This window comes from Kogia breviceps, chromosome 6 (assembly GCF_026419965.1).
Source record: "Kogia breviceps isolate mKogBre1 chromosome 6, mKogBre1 haplotype 1, whole genome shotgun sequence".
Lineage (NCBI taxonomy): Eukaryota > Metazoa > Chordata > Mammalia > Artiodactyla > Physeteridae > Kogia > Kogia breviceps.
Window position 1 is genome coordinate 72,803,583 of NC_081315.1, and position 24,922 is coordinate 72,828,504.

Genomic DNA, 24,922 nt, shown 5'->3' on the forward strand with positions numbered 1-24,922 from the left:
TCGCTTGGTGAGACAAGAAAGGCGGAGGGAAGAAAAGTGGGAGAGCGGGGGAGCGAGCGCAAAAGTCGACCCTCTCCTCTTCCTCCTCCTGCCATAGAGAAGGAGGGCAGTAAGCCAGACGTGCTAAGACTCCTCTCAAGCGGACCTTATTCCTGGACTCCTCAAATACATCCTGAGTTTCCTACTTCTGTGGCTCTCCCTCTCCACTCACTTCTCCCCTCACCCGCCCCCCCCCCCCCCCACACACACACACAGGCAACCAGAGAGAACCGCCTCGCCTCTAGACTCCCGGTTCTAAGACCACCGTGACTGTCAACGAAATATGCTAATCACAGCCAGCCTAAGCCATATCCCTGGGAACTGAGTAAAAAAATTAGATTGAAGGCAAAGGAAATGAACATAGAAACCTCCAATGCACAAAGAAAGATCCGAGCACGAGCAAGGAAACAGCAGGGTATCTTTACTACACGGAGGACGCGGAGCACCACAAACAGGAACTTTAAAGGGATTGAAATCTGTTGCCTGTTCCACTAGGAATATTGTTTGCAAGACACAAGGTGTCTTTTGGTAGTGAGCACCCTCTGCGCATGCGCAGGTCCATTCGGGAATTACTGCCCTGCCGCCGACTAAGTTGCATTCCTTGAATCTTCGCAGAAAAGACAATTCTTTAATCAGAGTTAGTAATGTGGACAGTACAAAATCGAGAGAGTTTGGGGCTTCTCTCTTTCCCTGTGATGATTGCCATGGTCTGTTGTGCACACAGGTGAGCTGCTGTCGTTGAATGTCTTTTTTCTTGGTGTTTTTCTTTTTACATGCTTGCTGGATCATGTAGCTCGTTATTTGGGGGGTAGGTGTGCCTGTCTATTTTTATGTCTGCTCGCAGTTTGTGCTCATTCTGAATCCGGTCCCTACTTCTTCCCTTCAGCGCCAATGAGCCCAGCAACATGTCATACGTGAAAGAGACAGTGGATAGATTGCTCAAAGGATATGACATTCGCTTGCGGCCGGACTTTGGAGGTAATGCTTCATCTTTTTTTTTTTCAACCTGTAACCCATATCTAGTTCTCCTTTCTTGTCAAAGACAAATGTCCAAAAAAAAAAAAAAAGAAGAAGAAACGTCATTTTGGTAAGCGTGCCCTACGCACTGGACACACACACACACACACACACACACACACACACACACACCACGCCGGAGCCCCCGTCGCAGGTGGATGAACCCCAGGCAGAGCCGACCTTCCCCCGACCCGACACACCCTCTGCATAGTCACTGCATCACTCGTGTGCCCACATCTGTTTTCCCAGGCTGTCGCCGGCAAGGGGGTGGAGGGCTGGGGGTGGCGGGAGCCCATTCAGAATGTAGTAAGCGCAGGGAAGCCCCTGACCCTTCCCAGCCTGTGGCCACTCTGAGATTATGCCCATAATGTCTCCCACCTCCCCGGTAGGGCCCCCCGTGGACGTCGGGATGAGGATCGATGTCGCCAGCATAGACATGGTCTCCGAAGTGAACATGGTGAGTGGCCTCGCGACCGGCCCGGCAGCCGGGCTTACGCAGATGCGAAACGGACCGGTGCCCGTGCTCTCTGCGTTTCGTTGGCGGTCACCTCGCCCCGGCCCACGGATCCCGCTTCGCGCGCGCTCCCCACTCGGGCACACACACCCTGCTGGCCCTGGTTTGTATTTTCGACACACACATGGGCTACTGCGGTGTTCCGGAGGAAACGTGCTCCGCACTATTTGGGGAAGGACGGTGACTGTGGCGCCGGCAGAGCCGGCGGGGCGGAGTCAGCGGTACTTTCGCTGGGTTTCCTTCGGTGTTGAGAGGCGTAGGGCACCACCTGCTGGCGACCGGGCGGCCTGCACTAGAGGGTCCCCGCACGGTGGTCCGCGGCCGCCTACTCCGCAGGCAAGGTCCCGGCAGCCGGCCCGCCACAAACCACCCAAGCGCACAGATGAGGTTTCATAGTGTTCCCTCCCTCTTTCCAGGCTCTAGCACACCGAGTGGCAGGAGCAACAGGTTGAGACAACGGTGTCAAAGTGCTCAAGCCAGATTCTGGGGAGAGGCTTGTATTGTTCCCACGTGAGGGTTGATAAATTTGTCTTGCTGCATCTTGCGAGTTTAAGTTCAAACCGAATGGTTGGAGTTATTGCTTTGCTTTGCCTTGCCTTATAAACCCAAGCATACCGAAAAAGCCTGATGATCAAAGAGACAGTAGAAAAGGGAGGGGCGAGGAGAGAGCGATAGTAACATAGGGAGCATAGCGCAATCTTTTCATTGCAAAGAGTTAACATTCTTTTATTTCATTTTTCCTCCTGTCTTTCTGAAGCTGTTGCAAAATGGATTGAAATCATAGCTGTCACTTTCTCTGTTGGCGCTTTCCAACCACTGTGGGGTAGCAGTTTTCCAGTTAGAGTTTCCAACTGTTGCTTCTTGTAAGGCAGGGGGGAAAGCCTGTTGCTTTTCTAGAACCAGCCACCCAGGAAACAGCTAGATCTACCTGAGCAAAATGCCATTTTTATTCCACTTGCGAAAAAAAATATATTGTGGCAGCAGAAATTTAGACAGCCCGAATAATTTAAAGACTAAAGCCTCTGGGGGTTTTATCACTCTATATTTGTAAAGGCTATTGAATTGTCATTTCATTTCATTATTATGAAATTCATAATAATAATTATTATTATTTATTTTAACACGCTAAGACTTAAGAATTTTTCTTTTTTTTTTAAGGTATGTCAGGGAAGAAATACATATATTTAAAATATATTGAGTGGGATTAGAATTAAAAGTGTGACTATTAAATTTCTGTATTTTAAAGTTGTACTTTCCCCTGCTTTAAATAGCTTATTTTAAATATTATTTTAAATTAATATCTCTGATGGTTGTATTAGAAAAACAATTTTGAAATATCAATGCACAATGAATATTCTCTGACTTGGAAAAGATTTTTAATAGACTCATTTATAATATTCTGTCACATACATGTCACTACCACGAAGCACCCAAGATGACTATTGACAAAAACACTGGGGAATGTAATAACATGGGCACATATACAAATCATACCCAATCCATGCCATTGTGACTGGATAAATTAGGCAATGGATTAGTTTAAGTTGTTTGTATCATGTAGATAAATGGTGCTAATAATTTCCTTTTCAGTCATTTATTTTGGCACCTTGTAAGTACCCACACAGATAATTTATAAAATAGGAGAAGATTCAGAAAACTCAAAAGGCAAACAATGCCTTTGCCAGTGGTCTGCTTTTAGAGTACTACGCTTTTCAGAATTTTTAAAATGTATAATTCTGTTGACTATATTTACAAACAACTTTTCAGTTTAAAAACAAAGACAAAACCAAAACTGAATCGAATAGGGAAGTTGCTGTTTAACCAAAACAACCACCATAACAAAAAAGCTCTGTATAATCAGTTGTTCAACTGAATTCATACAGAAGCTCAGAAAAAAAAAAAATAATTAATTTAATTGCTGTACCACTGGAAATAGCTCTTAATGATGGAATAATATAATCTATTTACTCACTCTACCATGTGTATATGTACTTGATTTTTAACAATATTCACCCAACAGATACACCTTTAAAAAATATATTCTACTAAATTACCCATTACCTTTCCACAATAGTGTTAGAGACATGATGGGAAAATAGAAACCACTGAACATAGGAAAATAATAAACCTTGATTTACTTATTCTTCCTTGCTTCTCTTTTTAATGAAATCTACCAACAAGACCCAAGGTTTATTTTTTCTTCTATCATCTATAACAAAGCATGGGGATACATAGATTGGAAATAACTCCAAAAAAATTGGAAACAAAGAGGAATTTTAGGATTGAGGGTTCTATGTAAGCAAAATCTGGATAGTTAGCCCTGGTTAAGAGCACTGTCTATGAGATGCTTTGATTTTTAGATCATAAAGTAGAGTTGAAATGTCAATGGGAAATAAGACTTACTGCTTTTAAATTAAGCATGTTTCAGAATCCTGATAGGCAGTAACTTCTGAGATTATTTAATAGGAAATTTTCAACAAAATTAACAACAAATAAAAATGGACATCAAATATAATAAAAATAGTTTTAAAGAAAATTCAGATTAAAATCCATTGCTAAAACAATGCTCATTTTTATATTTTTATTCATTACCATTATTATCCACTCATTTCCACATCTGGGAAAATTGCATAATTGTACATTACATTAATGGGTTTGAAAACTAGATTCTGTTAATTTTTGTTTTCCTATGCTACGCTAAGTGAAATATAATTCCAGAATGGTTTCTAACATTGTCTGTTTTATTAAAGAGTAATGTCACATCAAGAGTATTTTCTGATTCACATCCTTCAGGATTTAAAATATTTTTCCCAAATTTGAAAGAGAGAGAGAGAGCTTTTATAGAATCTCTATAATCAATAATTGTTGGTTTTGAGCAGTGAATGGAAAATTGCTGAAGAATAATTCTGACACAGGGAAAAAAGCATACTTGAGAGCAAGAGTTTTCTTTTCAGGCAGTAACATTGTTCATTAAATTAGGAAGGATTTTTCTTTTGGCATCATGGGATGTATTGTGCCTAAGATAGTGACTACATAGTATTATCTTCTATCATCTTTAAAAAACTACTGTGATTTCCATATATTTTAAATTAAATTCCTCAAACCTTCTCTCTTAGCAATTTCTGCCAAGCTGTACACACACACACACACACACACACACACACACACACACACACAGAATCACGGATGACTGAAGAGGAATAGGAGGCAGTTGGAACAAAAGGAGACAGTAGCCCCCAGAAATTACCTTAAAATAACCACTAACAACTGCTAATATAAGCCCAATAAAACACAGATAATAGTAAGTCTTCCTCAGAGCAGTAGATTGGGGGAACAAGATATTAACTACCTGCAAACAAAAGGTTGAACCCTTGTATTTCAGATTCCAATGACTAGGCATTCCGTCTTATTAAAGAGGCAGCTCCTGATCATCAAGGAGGAGTTCCAGCCACAGAGCTCTCTGTCTCTGATCTAAAGACATGATTGTCTGAGTGGCCACCCCCAGAAAACTTGAAATCTATTGAGTCCTAACTCAAAGTAGGTCTCAACCCAAGCTGTTCCCAGGAATGGATAGCTACTGTGTATTCACCGTTTCCTTCCTTTATGCACACATGGGTGCCATAGTGAATGCTCTTATAGGCATTAAAAGTAACAATAAAAACACCCACCCCTTGGGCTTCCGTAGTGGTGCAGTGGTTGAGAATCCGCCTGCCAATGCAGGGGACACGGGTTCGTGCCCCGGTCCGAGAAGATCCCACATGCCGCGCAGCGGCTGGGCCCGTGAGCCATGGCCGCTGAGCCTGCGCGTCCGGAGACTGTGCTCCGCAACGGGAGAGGCCACAGCAGTGAGAGGCCCACGTACCACAACAACAAAACACCCAACCCCCAAAATATAAAAACTAAAATGAGCCAATTTTCTAGATAATACCCAAAAGGAAAAAAAAAATTTATTTAGGAAATGTCCACTATTGTTAAATCCCACTGTTATTTTGAGATTTGATTCCGGAGGTTTCTGGTATATGCTTCAGTTATGTCTAATTACCATGCTCTTGGTGACACCAAACAATAACCACCTGTCACCACTTTCTCTAAGCCAGTGTTTCCCGTTCTTTAATGTGTATCTGAATCACTCTGGGATCTCAAAATGTTAAAATGCAGTTTTTTATTCAGAGGTCTGGGATGAGGTCTGACAGCCTACATTTTTGACAACTCCCAGGTGATGCCGGTTGCTGGTATATGGACAGCACTTTGAGAAGCAAGATTGTAGTACATTATTCTAAGGGCTAGCATTATTAAGAAATGAACCTTTTTTTCTCTTAAATTTCTCTAAGGATGATATTTTTCCAAGGTTTCAAATTAAGTTTCAAGTTAACTTCCAGGTAGTTAAACAGGTAGCTGTGCTCAGAAGGGAAAATTGAGTCTAACAGTTGATGATAAGGCTGATAGGGCTTGACTTAAACTAATAAGTAGTCCTCCTAACTGTGTCAATTAACATTGCAAACTGGGTTTCACCCCACTAGGAGCTTGCAATAGCTTTGTAAAAGAGCCTAAACATACTCTTGCTGCTGTCAGTAAATTCTCTGAGGTTATAACAGAATTCCTTTGCAAATAGAGCAAATAGGTCAGTACCATTTAAAGGCATGAACAGATATCAGCAGTTAAAGATATAAATACGTTTTTCTCTTATATGAGTAATCAACCAGGTCCCACTTTTAGGTGCTGGGTTACAATATTGTACCATCTGGAGAAGCTAAGAGAGGGAAAAACTTCCCTTTGCCTTTCTGTTTGGAGATAACAGGAAGATCTTTTTACACTCTAAGCCACATCAAAGCAAGCCTATCCAGGTTTTTTAAAGTTTGCAGTCACATTTGAAAGACTGTGTTCTTAGGATTACGTGACCAGACTAGGTATTAGAGTGTGTAGTACAATGAAAACAGTAGCATTTATTGAACACATCCTATGTATAAGGTATGGCTATCAAATGCTTTATATTAGTAGCTCATTTAAGGCTATAGAATTATCATCCCCCATTACAGATGGAGAAACTGAGGTGGAGAGAGGGAGAAATATGTTGAGAGAGGTTAAATAACTTGCTCAGAAGTTACAGATCTAATAAAGGGCAGAAGAAGGGTATGAACTCAGGCAGGCTGCCTGCAAGAGTCTGGCTCCTATCTATGAGGCAAGTAAAAAAATATTCCTGGCACTTAGCTTTGAGACCTGAAGTGAGTCACTTGACTTCTCCAGGCCTCAGGGTTCTCCTCTGTAAAATGAAGGTAATTGACACAATTGCTAAACCTCTTTCCAGTTCAAATATCTACCGTATGAACTTAGGCTATTAAAGATTTTAGACTTTGTTAAAATCAAGATTCTTCCTCTTCATCATATTCTCCTGTTAGATTCCATCTTATTCCATTTCATTCTCCTTTTAGATGTGTCAGTCAACAAGCATTTATTAAATTCCAACTGAGTGCAAACTCTGGTAATCTCCTGAGAATGTTGCAATAATGATTGTGTGCAATCTGGGGCCCCTTGGATTACCACTTTAATTGGTCATAGCATTATTATCCATTTTTTCCTAAACACATTCCCAAAGACAGCAACAAGAAATGTTGAATCCATTGGTCTTTAAAATGAGACTTGAATGATGCCTGGTTTATATCGTGTTAAGCATTGGAGCCAGGACCATATTAGAAGTATTTCCATCTGGTACTGTCCATTGTATTCAAACAGGGAACATTGCTCAACTATTGCCAAACTAATAAATGTTTCAACACTTAATGTGAAACAGAAGGAAACCTTTATTTTCCAAGATCTGGGTATCCCAAAGATTTGTACAACCCACCTAAAATCTTTCCATCAGGTGGTCTGGGAGCAAGGGGTGAAGCCACAGTGCTCATCTCCGCTGATCATCACTTAGTATCAATTCTGTAAATGTTTGGTGCTTTTTGTCATGGCAGGTCCCCAAAGTCTTGATAGCACCCTCAAAACACACATGAATCAAATCTTGCCTTATTAGGGAAGGTAAAATATTACAAAAGAAAAAAAATGGTATTAAATATTTCCAAATGATTTGAGTTTCAGTAACTCAAATGACATTATCACACTTGAGGATAGTAGGAAGATGAATGGCATAGGCTTGCTGTTGATTAAATGTTAATACAGTTTTCCCATGAACTTTTTCAGCAGAGTGAATCCTATTTTTTGTAATACCAGGATTGAGTTTCTGCATTTTAGAATACTTCTGTTTTCAGAAGATCATGCATTTCATGAAGTCTCTTGACTGATGATTGTTGAAGGAAGTTACAGTCAGTAGCACATAACAATCTGTTACTTAGCCCTTGACAGAAATGCTCAAGAAACGGTTTAAAATTAATTCCCATTCGTGGTGATAACTTAGTAAAAAAGGCTGGTCATTAGAAGAATGAAAGATAAATGGGTTTTCTTTAGTAAGCCCAGTATCCCCTTCTTAGAACCCTCACAGTCCTCATTGTTTTTCCGCTAATAATTACTTTCTTCTACCCCTCCATTAAGTGCCTAATGTGTTTTCCCTCTAATGGCCCCAATAAAACTGTCATCGTTATCGTATATTTAAGATTAAAGGAATTTTCCCAGGAGCATTCAACCAGTCTAGTGAATAAAGCAGATAGGGTGTCTGTCCTTGTAGGGTTTATAGTCTTTTTTTAAAAAATATTTAAAATCTCTATTTTTGAAGTAAAGATTATTTTTCCCCTTTTGGAAGAGTTTGGAAACATCCATAGTTACCTTGGTCATGGGATGTTTTGGTTCAACATGTACTTACTGAACACTTAGTCTTTTATCTTGCCCTGAACTGGGTGCTTGGGATGGAAAAATGACTAAGACATGTTTCATACCTTCAAATATTGGCCAAAAAGTTCATTCGGGGTTTTGATGTCAGATGGTACAGGGAAACCTGAACGAACTTTTTGGCCAGCCCAATATTTTCCAGCGTAGAGGAGAATGCAGAAACCAAGTTATTTAAAATGATGCGGTAGTGGCTACGATAGAGACATGTATGTCCAGCATCTTATGGGAGCATAGAGGAGCAGTTTCTAAGGCATGGTGAAAGGTTAATTCCTAAAGAGGAATAGTAGTGAGCACCATGTGTAGGCTGCAAATGAGAAGAAGAAACTCCCAAGCAAAAGGAAGGGCTTCAGCATTGGCAAGTATGCCTGAAAACAGTATGGAGTGTTCTGGGAATTATAAGTCATTCTCTATTGCGAGAACTTAAAGGGTACAGGGAAGATTGTCAAGAAATAAGACAGGATGTTAACAGCAAGATGTAGGACAGAGTTATTGAATGTTCTCACTTGTCTAAAAAGAAGCCTCTCTAGAAACTTACATTTTTTTTTTTTTTGTATATGCACTGTGACCACTTCTGGAAGAATATACAAGAAATGAGTAAAAGTGGTTGTCTCTTGGAAGTAGAACCAGGACTAGGAATATGACTTGGAGGGATACTTACTGTTCTTAATGTCTTTTCTTGAATTGTTTGATTTTTAAAAAATCTTAAACATTTAAAATTTTCACTTTAAAAAGACACACACACACACACACACACACACACACACACACACACACACAGAAACAGAGACAGAAGGAAGAAATGATGCTGGAATGTGTATGCTAAGGAAATGAATCCTAATCCTGAAATACAGGAAACCAGCTACAGGTTTCAACAGGTTCTATGTTTTGCATTTCAGATAGATCATTCTGATAGCTGCCTGGAGGATGAAGTACAGAAGGCTAAAACTGGGGCCAACATTCCTAGTTAAGAAGCATTAGAGGGTATTTCAGAGTCCAGATGAGAGATGATAAATGCCTCAAGGAGAACAGTGGCCTTAAGAATAGAAAAGAACAGGGGACAATAGAGAAATTCAAACAGAGGCAAATCAGAGGGATTTCATGACTGGTTAGATGTTGGAAGTTAGAGAGAGGCGGTGAGCCTAGGATGCCCTATGGCTTCCATATTGAGTGATGGGCACATATGGCACCATCTGCCCAGGGAGGGAAACAGGAAAAGAAGCACCAACCACCTTGTTCACCGTTGAAGTAGATATGTTTTCAGAACTAAAAAAAAAAAAAAGTCAGAGGGCTTCCCTGGTGGCGTAGTGGTAGAAAGTCCCCCTGCCGTTGCAGGGGACGCGGGTTCGTGCCCCGGTTCAGGAAGATCCCACGTGCCACAGAGAGGATGGGCCCGTGAGCCGGGCGGCTGAGCCCGCGCATCCGAAGCACAGGCTCCACAATGGGAGAGGCCACAACAGTAACAGGCCCGCGTACTGCAAAAAAAAAAAAAAAAGTCAGAGCATGTTGTTACAAGGTACTTGTGGGAACATTGTGGTAGAATATTGGAGGTTGGACCTATCCTGAAAAAGACTAATTTCTTGGTGACCCTTCTAGTTCTGTTCACATATAAGCAGGTTCTACAGGGAGAAATCCTGGGTGCATAGATGTGGTGGCTGAAATGAACCAGTTAGAGATATGGAGAAAGGGTGCTGACCGAAGACAGAGAATGAAGTGCAGTCAACTTTAATCTGTAGCAACATTGTTCTTTATCTAGGAGAACCTAGACCCTGATAAGATTGAGAACCTACTTTTAAAATTCACCTAGAGAAGTGACTTTTGTACACTGTTTCAGTTGCTTTTATAAAACCATATAGATGGGAAAAAAAGATGTGTGTGGAACCCACTTACATAGCATCTGCTCTCTTCTCCATCACATCCCTAAAATGATTCAGAGCCCTTCTGGAGCACTGTGTTTCTATGGGAAATCACATGAAAGCGGTGTGAGTTCTTGTAGAAAGTGTATTTGGCGATGAAATGAGATGGGGTATAATAGACAGCACAAGTGGGACCAACAGAAATGAAGCTTAGCTGCCAGGAAATTCAAAAGTGACCCCCAGGAGCTTTGCAGAAGAGCTGAAACATTTGAATGGCTTGGTGGGGATGATTTTAAACAAGATTTCAACAGAGCCCTATCCCCACAGATGGTCTTCTGGAAAGTGTATACCTATTTTAGCAAAGGCATATTCATAGAGTGTGTCATCAAGTTTAGGGAAAGAAAGCAGAGAAGCAGCTAGAGAAATAGATTCAAACAAAAGAGAGTTCAAGCAAAAGGTAGCTGTTAGCAGTCCGTACCACAGCAGAAAAAGAGTATGGGTTAAGGTCCTCTGGATGCAGCAGGAAAATTAGAGGCCAGATGTCTCTTTCTGGTTGCTGAATGGATTAATCAGGGAAATTGCTAGGAGTGAATCCTGTTTGAATGATAAAGTTTATTTGGGATCCTTCCTGAAGGCGGGGGAATAGATTTGTTGAAAGCTCAGGGTCCCTGCCTACTCTAACCCTCTGTGACTCATGGGGAGGTTTTTCTCTTCTGATCTATTATTTTCAAGACAATGATATACAATTCACTAGTCAAGAGAAACTGCTTTGTGGTTTCCATAGAGACAGGTCAATGATGTTTATTTGAAATCCTACCTGTGCCTAGAACATTTTCTCATGTCAGAGGCCATCATTTCTCCCTCGTCCCACCTGCAATCTCTTTCCCACCCAGATGCATCTAGATCTACTTCAACACCCACAGGAAGTCATCTTTCTTCTATAGAGCTTTGCTGTAGCCACATGGAAGAGGAATCTGCTGGAAGAAGAATGTGTAGGGCATAAAAACAAATCAAGACTCTGAAAAGACAAAAGACCCAATATAACATAATGATCTTCTTTCAGTTTGTATAAGGTTTCTATTAACCTTGCCTTCCACCCCCTCACCACCAGCACTATGTAAGCTACAGGAGGTTTAGGATTATATTCTTTATGCTCTCTATGTAGCTCCTAGCATATTATAGGGACTTAATAACATTTATTAGATTATAAAAGAATTTTTCTAGCCGTAAAAAGTGTTAGTAATAATGGCATTTAAATTTTCTAATTCAGAAATTAATAGTTTCTCTGTCAGGTCTACCTTATACCTTCATATGTAATTTTCTTTTATGTTGATCATGAATCATGAGCCGTTTCTATAGAAACAAATTTTATCACATGGCACAGCCAGTTTTACAGACACAAAATCATTTCATGACAAATATCAACATACATATATACATATATATATGCATATATGTATACATGCATAACTTTCATCATCTTTAAAAATTAGTGAATTATTTTCATTTTTCAAAATGTCATCTGTATGCTGGTACCTGGACTTTCAATATTTCTGGAAACATTTAAGAAATTACTAAAGAATACCTGGAATGATGACTACAAAGTGAATGACATTTAAAAAGAAGGAAAATCAAACATAAAGGGAAGCATATGAAAAAGCCTCAGCCGTTTGGAGTGATTTTGAATGAGGTAAGTTAGGTTTTAAAAGACAACCAAGGAAATTTATCAAATTTGAAAATATAAAGTAAATAATATATCTAATCCAGAAATATATATATTTACTATATATGTATATAATATCTATTATATCTATCTATCTATCTATCTAGTCATTTCTGCTGTAACTGTATCCTTACCCAAAAATGGATGTTTGCTTTGAAACATAAACTTTTGTCTGAAACTTCCACACCCACACAGTAATTTGTCATAACCAGTAAATGTGTTAAATCAACTACCACATTAAACGGAGATAAGAGATTCTTTCCACTGACATCACCACCTCTCTGTTCGCCCCCACTCCCAACACACAAACACACACACACACAATTCAGCACATCCCGAAGGAACAACCTGGAGTACAAAAATCCCGGTTCAAACCGACTGTGGAGTTGAGGCTGATGAGAAGAGATGAAGAAGATTCAGTATGAAGGTTAATATTAGTCAGTTGCAAACTTTTGGCTAAATGTGGCAGGAACTGATTTTTTTAGAAGTTTTGAAGTTGGAAATAGGAGGACGAGGACGGGATGAAAAATTTGGAGTGGAAGGTACTCACATAACTGAAAAGTCGTATCCAGTTTTGGGGGGGTTATTGGTGCCTATCTCCTACCTCTATGTCAACCCCACTTTGAGAGACACCCCCGCAAGCCGTGTTGTCATGAAGTGTGAAGGGGATTTTATAACCTGGTTTTCTGCAGTTGTGGAAGGGAATGACTTTCAGGATGACATATGACAGATTACAGATGACATATGCCCTACTGTGTTCAAAATCAGTCATCGGACATAAACATATCCTGGTGAATTATGTTTTTGCCTAGTTACCATTCAGCTTTCGCACATTTTAAAGGATTTGCACTTTTGGTTCTGCAAAATGGGCAGAGATATGTGAGCCCAAACTCAAAGCAAATGCCATTATTCTTTTTCAATACTATTCAGTCTCACTGAGTGGAGGTTTGTTTTTGAGGGGAAATGTGGGAGCCTTTCAGTACTGTAGGCAGGGAGCACCTACAGAAGGTGATTTCAGAAGCTACCTGCTTGAAATGCCATCATCAGATTTTTTTTTTGGCTGTGTTGGGTCTTCGTTGCTGCGCGCGGGCTTTCTCTAGTTGCGGCGAGTGGGCGCTACTCTCCGTTGCGGTATGGTGGCTTCTCTTGTGGAGCACGGGGTCTAGGTGTGTGGGCTTCAGTAGCTGCAGCGTGTGGGCTCAATAGTTGCAGCTTGAGGGGTCTTGAGCTCAGGCTCAGTAGTTGCGGCGCACGGGCTTAGTTGCTCCGCGGCATGTGGGATCTTCCCGGACCAGGGACCGAACCCGTTTCCCCTGCATTGGCAGGTGGTTTCTTAACCGCTGCACCACCAGGGAAGTCCCGCCATCATCAGATTTTGATATCTTCTGCCTTGATTCCTGATGAAATGCAAATAACACCTGAGAGAGGCACTAATAATGCTGGTCTTTATTTCTTGTGTTTATACCAGTGTGTGAATGAATGGTTGAATGAGAGAACAGGTTTGCTTAAGAGACAGAGACTCAATAATAATAATAATAATAATAATAATAAATACATCTTGTGCAGTTAAAAAAAGAAAAAGACACAGAGACTAGAAAGGGAAAGGAGGAAACAGGATTTATTTCATACTTTCCCCAGAATCAGCAGTTTCCTGATCTCAGGAGCCAATATGAAACAGCTCGAAATAATGGCTGATATGTGCTGAGACAGCATTTGTGCTGTCCACACTGATCCTTTGCACTTGAAAAGCATTTTGCTTGATCTGACAGCAATACCCAATATTTTGTAGCCCAGAATGTGAAATCAGCAAATTCACCTCCATTCTCTGGAGGCATAGTGTCCATGCTGACTGGGCCAGGTGGCAATAACATCTTGTAGTTTGAATAACCTGATGAATCTTATAGTTAAAATCAGTGTCTGGTAGAGAACAAATGTATGGATACCAAGGGGGAAAGAGGGTGGGATGGGAGGAATTGGGAGATTGGGATTGACACATATACACTATTGATACTATGTATGAAATAGATAACTAATGAGAACCTACTGTATAGCGCAGGGAACTCTACTCCATGCTCTGTGGTGAACTAAATGGGAAGGAAGTCTAAAAAAGAGGGGATATATGTATATGCATAGCTGATTAATTTTGCTGTACAGTAGAAACTAACACAACATTGTAAAGTAACTATACTCCAATAAAAATTAATTTAAAAAAAATAAAAATAAAATAAAATCAATGTCTAGAGGGAAGCACACTGGCAATTTTTTAAGTCCAGACACTCCCCATCTGGTGTTTATAATTTTGGTTTTTCTCCTTAAGTACATTCCCCTTGAATGTTCTTCTGTCGAGTTATATTTGAATAATTTTAAATCACTTTAAAATGTCAGGATGATGTTGTATCCTGATTTATACTCTCAAGTATGAATCTCGTGACTTACTTAAGGCCTTTGATTCTCAGTTCCATGTAAAATGGAAGTAATAATTTCTGCTCTACTTATTTCAGGGAGCAGTGAGAATCAAAAGAGATAAATCATAGCCAAATATATGGTCTGTACATGTGATGTATAAACTATAAATTACTATATGAATGTTCAATGCTATTTTTTTTTAATTATTTTACTATTATCTCCCAGGCTTGTAATGAATTTCTCCCTCTTTAATGCCAGGACATCAGGAATAACATGAATTCACATCTTGCATAATCAAATATGATAATATTTTTGTTCAATACTGGGATTTTCATCAGGCAGTTGAAATTCACAGTACTACTTCTAATTGTGAAACTCTTCTGTGACATCTGATAGAAAAAAACGGAAAGAGTTTCCCACACCTTTCCTCCTGATTATTATCTCTTGGGTGTCACTCTCAGACCTCTCAAACTTTAAAGTTTCAATCTGTGTATGGCCCCCCAACCTCTCTAAATTTCACATTTTGTGCTACTCCCCGGTATGTGAAAGAAATGGGATACGTGGTTTTCCATGGGCTTAGCCAAAGGATTAGGGCTCTGGAGTTGACTTCTAGTTTTGATTATAACCCCTCTACTTACAGGCCCTGTTACCTTGGCATTAGTTAACTTTAGAGTAATCATATAATTTACTGTCCAAACATGAACTTTTGAGAATGAAAGGGAACACTATTTATATTACCAGGGTCAAGAAATGTAAACCAACACTGTCCTGGGAAAGTCAGGATTTATGATCACCCTATGCCACTTAAAGCCTGAATTTCTTCATCTTTAAAATGGGAATAAATTATATTTTCTTCTTAGGTCATTGAAGGCTTAATGAGATAATGTGTTGTCTGATTGGGGAAAATATAAGTTATTTATAACCTGTTTCTTCTTCTTTATCTTCTTTTCCTCCTCCTCCTCCTTCTCCTCCTCTTTCTTCTTCTTCTTTATTGAGCAAATACTGTGTACCAGGCACTGTTATGAGCACTTTATATGAATATCAACAATGGAATTAGGTAGAGTGGATGAGATAACCTAATAAGAATTTTTATATTAAAGTTTGAGATAATCAAACAAATAAAAACATCACCTATCAACTCACCTTTACTTACCAATAGTTTTATAAGAGCAAAGGGACTTGTTAGGAATTGGGAAGCATTATTAACTATTGTAGGATTTACTTTATTCCTTCAAGGAACAGCCAAGACTCTCATTGAGAAGGTAAGTTATTAAAAGATAACTATTTTCATGAGGTCATAATTGACCACAAGTAACACTAAAAAAAGGGTCCTAAAAATGAGATCTCAACTCATAACATGACAGAGAAAGTACAACCAAGCTGAGATGTTCAAGAGGAGAATAATCTAGGTAGGAAGGTGATGGATATGCTAGGCAGAGAAAATAGGACTAAGAAGTTTGTAGAGATAAGATTACTAACTAATCTGATATGAGTCGTAAGGCCTAGAAAATCATCTTGGAGTCGTAGTAATAATAATAATACTTATTGTGTACTTCTACAAAGCAGGTACAATTCTAAGTACTTTAAAAATATTAACCCACTTAATTCATAATGCAGCCATATGAAATATGCATCATTATTATCTCTATTTTACAGCTAAGGAAACTGAAGCATAGAAAAGTTAAGAAACTTGCCCAAAGTTACACAACTAATAAGTGATAGAGCTGTGATTTGCACCCAGGTAGATTGGCTTTAGCGTCTATGTGTGGTAGTTAGGCCATAAATCAGTTAGATCATAAAACATCATTATTTCTGGTAACATTTGAAACATATGTTTCAAAGATTAGGAAACATTATTAATACTTAGCAAAATAGGTCCTAAGGTGAAATGCATTAGCAATTAATATTATTTAGGCCAGAGTTAAACTTTGTAAAGATTAAGGAGTAGCTTGATTTATATCTTCAGGATTTTAAAAATGTTTTATCCATTCACCTATTTAAATCACCTTGGACCTATCTGCATGCAAGATGTTACTTAAATCGCTGTGTTAGGTACTTATCGAAAATAGGAAGAGAGAATGGATTTTATGCCCCTTCTGAGGGAATTAACTTGAGGAAAGAAGCAAAGTTTAGATTGGACATAAGGAAGAACATCTTGACTATAATGAGTGAGAAGATGCTGGAAGCAGCAACGAAGAGTATCTGGGAAGTGTCCATCCTTAGAAAGCTTCGGAATCAAAAAAGATAATTATATCTGTCCTAGTTGGCTTATATGGCTCTTCTATCCAAAGGCAAGAGGGTGACAAGAGAAAGAACACTTCTCTAAGACCCTTCGCAGTTGAGGAATTTGAACTTCTAAGATTTTTACTTGATGTTTACAAACTATCTATTGTAAGATCGTCAAAAATCCTCACATTTTGATCACCTTTAGAGTATGTATAATTCAAGAAGAAGACTACAACCACACACTTAGAGGCAGTGACAGGGCACTTGACTGGGCTGTCATTAATTCAGTGGCTCTTTCTGGAGCAAATAACTTATTGACCTTACAATGCACACTACTCAAACTTATATCTCAGAAAAAGTTACCATGTCACTAACCTTCATGGTGGTTAATGAAGAGGAGATTCAGAAGACGTTAAATCCTCAAATGCCAAGGGTGTTCAAGAGCTTCCTGAAGACTGTGCCTGAAAAGTGCCTTTTGCACAGGGCAGGTTGAGTAAAATCATGTTGAATTGAATTTAAATATAATGCATTCAGGGACTTTCCTTGTGGCATGGTGGTTAAGAATCTGCCTGCCAATGCAGGGGACACAGGTTCAAGCCCTGGTCTGGGAAGATCCCACATGCTGCGGAGCAACTGAGCCCCCATGCCACAACTACTGAAGCCCGCGTGCCTAGAGCCCATGCTCTGCGACAAGAGAAGCCACCACGGTGAGAATCCCATGCACCACAACAAAGAGTAGCCCCTGCTTGCCACAACTAGAGAAAGCCCGTGTGTAGCAGCAAAGACACAATGCAGCCAAAAATTAATTAATTAATTAATAAAAAAATAAATATAATTCATTCACTTCAAGTCTGTGTATACTTCTGTACTTAGTACAGGAAAAAAAGACAACCCTTAATGTCAAGAATAGAAATAGTTATTAAAATATAATGAAATGTACCATGTATTGGGTGCCACAATAAATACTTGACATCAGTTTTTACAAGAGTCACCTGAGATAGGAATATTTAATATCCCTATTTCACAGATAAAGAACAGAGACTAGGAAAGCTGATTTGTGATAGAGTTGTGTTTAGAACTCAAGCCCATTTGACTCAAGAGTCAGACATCTAACCCCCTCTTTTGGGTCCTGGGACCCAAATCCATTGTGTGTGTGTGTGTGTCTCGGGGAGGGGGGCACTGAGAGGCTCTCCATATACAACAAGCAATTTTCTGGACACCAGCTGGGTGTCCTACAGCACAACTCAGCTGTGGCACTATCTACAAGGGATAGTATCGGATTCCACAGGTTAAGCGTTCAGTCCTACAAGACTGTCCCTCCCCCACTTCAGACACCAGTTGCAAGAACATGTTGTTTACCTGTACTTATGACCAACCGGCTATAAATCAGAGGTTCCCAAAATCTCTATGTTGGGTTTGATTATTTTTTGCTAGAGCAGCTCACAGAACTCAGAGAAACATTTTACTTACAGGAGAACCATTTATTATAAAATGACATAACTCAGGAACAGCCAGATGGGAGAGATGCATGGGGCAAGGTATGGGGAAAGGGCACAGTTTCCACTCCCTCTCCAGGTCCACTCCTCTCCTCAATTTCCAAGTGTTCACCAACTGGGAAGCTTTGAACCCCTATCCTTTTGGATCTTTATGGAAGCTTCATTACATAGGCATGATTGATTAAATCATTGGCCATTGTAGATTGAACTCAATCTCCAGCCTCTGTCTATCCCTGGAGGTCAGGGAATGGGACTAGTAGTTACAATCCTCTAATCACTCAGTTGGCTGTTCTGAATTAACCTCCCTCTTCTGGCGCTTTCCAAACGTCACCTCATTAACATAGCAAAACACACCTTTCTTGCTCTCAGCCCTTAGAAATTTGAAGGAATTTTACAAGCTGTTTACCAAAAGCTGAGGTGGGTAGGGAGCAGGAAGACCAAACACAGATTTCTTATTATAAATCACAATATCACACTCCGCTTATCATTTTATCCAACAGTCATTTCTTTCCATTTCAGAGTTCACTCTGGTCTGAATTATGCTGTTAATAAACAGATATTTTACTTCTCTAAGTGAAAGATCAGGCAGAATCCCACCTAAAAGAATCAAATTTTGAATTTCAGGCCTCAAAATAAGCATAAGCATGCTGGCTAGTAGGTATTCTTGCTCCAGTTCAGCGGGATTACTTCCCTGGACAAAACCTTACCTCTTAATCGTCTCATGATGGAAGACTTAAAAAAAAATGACTCTCACCAAAGGAGAGGGTTGGTTGGTGGGAGCCCAGGTTCTTGTTTCTCTCTCTATTGCCATTCTTGTCATTGTCCATAAAACAGGCAACACAGCATTTTTCCTGTCAGGTTTGCTTGCAGGGGTGATTTGTTTGTTTGAGTCCAAGAAGAAGACTCCTAAAATCTAAAATCTGTTATTTTTCAATTTACAAGATTTCCTGCCAGTGGAAAGAAAGAATTGCCCTCCACTTCATGATTCTCTAATGGGGGCAGGGATCAACCACAGAAGGGGGAGGCATGCCAATTGTTTCTTGGTGGGGAGAGTAGGGAAGCTAATTAGACAACCCATTTCTGGGTAGAAAAGACAGAAAAGGCTCAGGTATATTTAGCTCTTCCTATTTTTCTGACTGAATACTGAGAGAGAAATCAAACAGGAATATGTAAAGGTCAGATCATTTCATCACTGTCCTTTCAGAACTGGGAAATTACATTATGAAATGCAGCTGGCATCTTGATGTTAAAATAGCGAGTTATTATTACCGCATAGCTTACAGGAGAGATTTTTCATTTTTCTGTCTCCTGGAGACAGAAAATACATTTTAAATATTTTTATTTAAAAAATTAAAGACATGTATTAGAAAAATTTTAAATCTGTTTCTTCTGGCTTGGTTGAAATGATGGCAGTATAACAATCACTTGACTTCCTTCTACAGAAATAAAAAACAAAGGATTTACTGCCGAAGGACATGTATTTATGAAGTAGAAGACATTCATGGAACATAGTTTAGGGAGAAACAACTTGCTTGAAATAAACTGTTTTTCTGTATTTCAAAAATGCAAAGTTAGGCTGTTTAAATTCTGCTAAAGCCATTACAGGCTTTCAGGTTTACTTTTTGTTTTTTTGTACTATATAAGGCATAGTACTCTTATCACCAATATAGATCTTGCTGTATTTGTTCATCCCTCACAGCTAAAGAATAACCTGTGCTCTTATGTCTAAGTGGGGAGTTCAGCAAGGACACAGTTAACTGTGTCTGTGCTGTCACTGAAGATTGAGTCCCACACAGGTTCAGGCACACACAGGCCAGGTCAAGCCAGAACTTAATTACCTTTTTTTTAAAGTGCTTAACATGGTAAACATTTTCTATCTTCTTTTTTTAAAATTTAATTGTTGTGTTTTTTAAATTGAAGTATAGTTGATTTACAATGTTGTGTTAGTTTCAGGGGTACAGTAAAGTGATTCAGTTACACATACATATATATCTATTTTTTTCAGATTCTTTAAGTTTATTACAAGATATTGAATATAATTCCCTGTGCTATACAGTAGGTCCTTGTTGGTTATGTATTTTATATATAATAGTGTGTATATATTAATCCCAAACTCCTAATTTGTCCCTCCTCCCCTTTTCCCCTTTTTAGTTCAAGGATAATACTAAGTTCTTGATGTAGGGGGATGGGTGCAGCACAAAGTGGGCTTTAGGAAAAGTTACCGTTTCAGGCATCATGTGTTGGGGGTTTTACTGAAGTCTGAAAATAAACAATTTCAGAATGTCTTTCATAATCAAAATTACCAGACCAGTACATTATTTTGTAACCTTTAACTTCTGATTTTACTGGAGAGTTAGTAGAAAAGAGAGATTCATGTCAGCCAGTAAATATATGTATTTTTAAGAGATGCTGATTAGAAATCCCCAAGAAGTTGTTTGTTTGTTTGTTTATTTGTTTTGGAAATTCCAGATACAAAGGGAAAAGTAAAAGCCAATGCAAACAGTTCAGGGAAGCAAGGAATAATTTTGATGAAATTTAAATTCAAGAAGAGTCTAGAGATACGTGCCTATCATCGTTGTTGGACAGTTGCTTTGGAAATGCCTTGCTTATAGGTAGACATTCAGCACTGGGAGAAAGACTATTTTTTTTCAAGTCAATTAATTAATTAATTAATTTTTGGTTGCGTTGGGTCTTCGTTGCTGCATGCAGGCTTTCTCTAGTTGCGGCGAGCGCGAGCTACTCTTCGTTGTGGTGTGTGGGCTTCTCATAGCGGTGGCTTCTCTTGTTGTGGAGCACAGGCTCTAGGCGCACGGGCTTCAGTAGTTGTGGCATGCGGTCTCAGTAGTTGTAGCTCGCGGGCTGTAGAGCACCGGCTCAGTAGTTGTGGCACACAGGCTTAGTTGCTCCGTGGCATGTGGGATCTTCCCGGACCAGGGCTCGAACCTGTGTCCCCTGCATTGGCAGGTGTATTCTTAACCACTGCGCCCCAGGGAAGCCCGAGAAAGACTATTTTTCCCCAAATTGCCTCCTTTACTTTCAGGAACAAATTAACAACAATGTGCCATTCTATTTCCTGACTCTTCACATTCTTTGCTTCTCACAATACAGGAAAGAAATAAACACTTCCATGACAAACTCAATTTCAAAATCATTAATAATTCCTCTTTCTGCTTCTATCTTTTCTTCCCTTCTACCCTCTCTTCCCCTATGTTTCCTTAATTTAATAGTTAATAGAGACTCCTCTGGCCACCATCTGTTCTGGAAAAGCAGCATGGTGGAAAAGGGATGGGTTGTTACTTGGCCCACCCTGGATTCTGGCTCTGTCTTTGTGAATGCTCTCTCTGTTAATATCTTCGTTTCTGATGTTGGGGTAAGAAAAAGAAAAGCCATTCACATTCACCAAGACTTCTTCTTTCTCAAGCAGGGAGGCATAGTTTATGTTGGTAGGAAATAAGTCTTTGGGCTGTCCTTTCCACTTGCTGAGAATGGCACGGAGTTGGGAAAGAAAGAGAAGACTGGGATTTCAAAGGCTCTCTGTGGTGCTGAATGGTGAGACCCAGAATAACTGGCTCTTTGTTTAGGGGAAATGTTAATGACTTTTTGGAAATAATATATGTCTAGATTTAAGAAGGGGAAAGGAGCTAAAATTCTCTAAGTAATAAATAATACAAGAAGAGTTGAGGACAGAACAGAAAATGGAGGATCAGGATGAAGAGGAATACTGGAACCAAAAATGGTGGAAAAACTAGACAAAACATTGAAGTTCTCAGCCAATAATTTCCAGTGTTTGAGTGGCTAAGGGACTCAAAAACAGAGATTTTATTATTCAATATTATGTTGTTTTTTATTATTGTGATAGAAAATGTCATTTTTTCTCCACTTTTTCTAAAAAGTCTATTATTCATAGAAATACTTTGTTGGAGGGTTTTGCGGTGCTGATTTCCACATCTGGGTCAGCATGAAGTACAGGGAAGAAAACAGTCATATACTTAAGACCAGAATGATAATAAGATTCCAGAGGAAACTGGAAATCTGAGCCGGAGGTGACTGTGAAGATGTATCTGGACGTGTACAAAAATCCCCGTGAAAACCCTGGACTTTTAATAGTACAAGGATAAAGGGCTTGGGTTAATTTATTTCAGCCTCAAAGGATGCCAGCTGACATCTATCTGTATACAAAGTGTCATTAAAACCACCACATGGGAAGCAGAAAACCTGGTATCTAGTGTGTGCTGAATAAACCTGAGTCCCCTTCTTTTCACAGAAACAATATGGAGGCCATGCCACTATGGGGAGGGAATATGGGAAGACTTGAACTGAGGGCACAGAAAGACAAGAGTGTGGTAGTGAGGCATGATCATTGTGTCCTCCCCGATTTCCTACCTGATCTCCCATGGAGTCTGCAAATTCATGGGTGGATATGGATGTGCCTATTCAGATATGGGGCTGAAGGGGTGGGGAGAGGGGCCATCTAGCAATTCAAACCCTGTAGCATACGTGCAATTAATTAAAACCATATGGACCGCCAATTTAAAACTGTTTTGCATACAGTCTCAGAAGCACAGAGCTTCTATTGCCACAGTGTGCCTTAAGACCCAGTTTGTGCTGTGGCCTTTTAAGTACCAGCGGTGGTGAAGCTTAAAAATTCTGAACCAATGCTATGAATTCATCAAAGTCACATATCCTGTTCCTGGCCTCTTTCTGGCTCTGCTGATCCTTCTGTGTATACCATGCTTTCTAACTTTCTGCTCAGTTCTTTCATTTTCCTCCCTGACTTTATTGTAGCATTATGAATCTTCCTGTCAACGTATCTATCCTTTGTGGATTAGCTTCCAAAACATTCAGACAACTTAACTACCGTGTGATTGAAACCAGCTATCCTGGTGGAAACAGAGAGCAGCTGCCCTGTGCCACCTTTGTTCCTGGGCATTGAGGCCCCTAGCAAGACAGACTCTATTTTGCAGTGTTTAGGATAAAACATTTGGGTCATCCATTAGGGGACAGGCACGTTGACAGGAAGATTCATAATGTTAAGATAAATCCCGGGAGGTAAATGAGAAAGCTAGACAGAACACTTCCATATGTGGACTAAATTGAGATGTCCAGAGAAGGCAGAAGAAGAGGGGGAGAGAGAAATTTGGGACCAGGGTGAGTTTAGTGGGTGCAGTTAACTCCAGTGGAAATCAGAGAAGAAATTTGAATAGGGAATGAGAAAAAAAGGAAAAGTGGAATGTGACCCTGGTGCAGGTTGGGTTCTTCTGAAACAAGGAGATAGAAATTTCTGTTTAAATGGATGTATTAGAGAATGCTGTCAGGAACAACTCCTGTTGGGGAGTGAAGGCAGCAGCATTCACTAATCAAAGGGAGAGGCGAAACCTTGGTGAAGTTGAATTACGATGTGGATGCTACAAATGCATAACTAACCCCAAGGAGAACTTGGGAGCTAGAATGACCCTTCAGAATGATCTAGAATTGAGGTATATGGTCTGGGTCTTCATACCCCACCCCATCCACTCACTCCAACATCAACCAGCCATACGATATGGGCTGTCCCTGAGAAAGAGGTGTGACTGACCGTGATTGGGGACAGTCTCCAGCTGGGATGTTGCTGGAGAGAGGCTCGGCTGAGAGACATAAGCCACCACTCCTGGCAGCTGGAGGAATGAGTGTTTTAGTCCTGAAAGGGTTGTGAGATCTGGGCTGAGCCTCACAGCATCTCTCTCACGGCCCTAGAGTCAGAGCACAACCAAAAAGGCTGCCTTGAAGTGAATTTCCCTCAGAGATTCTATGGAATTTAGTCTCATACTATTCACTGATTGTTTCATGTGTGTTGGTCTTCTCTCTTATCTAAACTCCAAACATTCGGAGTACCAGTATCACATTTCACATATTTTTTCTATCCCTTAATAATTCTTTTAGCAGAGTAATCTAAGATTGATGGAAAAACAAGCTCATGGCCTATGGTAATAGAATACTGAAATAATAAAAAATTATTTCCTCCATATTTTGGAGAAAATAAAATTGACCTTTCATTTACCGATTTTTTGTCCTGTCATACATGCATATAAATGTCTCCTGAGTGAACTGGTTATGATACTCCGTAACAGTTACAGGCAGTCCTACATCTTGAAAACTCAAAAGACAAGGCAGAGGAGACCTGCGGAACATAGGTGTGAAAGTAAGAGTCTAGGTACTTCAGAGGAAAGAGCAGTTGATCGGAGTCTGGAGACTGGCTTCTGTTTCTTGCTGTCCTGTGTCTTACCACGTGATCTTGAGAAAATCAGTTGAACTCTCTCAGCACTTCTTTTTTCATGTAATGTTTAGGCATAATGTTGTTTGCTTTACCTTCTTGAAAACCAGTGGGTGTTGGACTGAAGGACTTGATGAGAATCAATAGATAATGCCTGCCTGGTAGGTTTGAGGTCTAAAAAGCAGTTCAGGAGGAGGAGTTTCATTTGTATCATTAACAGTTTATGGATGAAATTTCTAAAATTTATATCACATGTTGTATATAGTAATAAAAAGGTGATTTACATTTTTAAATCAGTAACTATAATAGAGGAAATATACTTTATTCATAATTGTAGAGCCTGAATTGTTACAGGGTCTACCTTCTAGATTCCTCATACCTGAAGTGAAGGGTGGGGTAAGTAAGATGAGCTCATATATGTTTGGTTTCTAAATTTCATAAATGTGCATCTTCCAAACCAACATATGCACCCATCAACCAGGGGAAATGAGATATTGATACTTCCTGTGTCTGCTTAACAAAGTGATTTGTTTGTGGGAAGAAAGGTAATGTAGATGAATATGTAGCATAGAA

At 39.7% G+C, this 24,922-nt stretch overlaps 1 protein-coding gene across 1 annotated transcript in view; it reads left to right on the forward strand.

Annotated features, from left to right (window-relative positions):
• The first annotated feature begins 240 nt into the window (after positions 1–240).
• GABRB1 (gamma-aminobutyric acid type A receptor subunit beta1) overlaps positions 241–24,922 on the forward strand; it is a 412,251-nt gene continuing 387,569 nt past the window's right edge. The window contains exons 1-3 of the mRNA XM_059067285.2: positions 241–763; positions 926–1,017; positions 1,446–1,513. Coding sequence (XP_058923268.1) covers positions 684–763; positions 926–1,017; positions 1,446–1,513 — 240 coding nt within the window. The 5' untranslated portion in view covers positions 241–683. The remainder of the gene's footprint in view (positions 764–925; positions 1,018–1,445; positions 1,514–24,922) is intronic.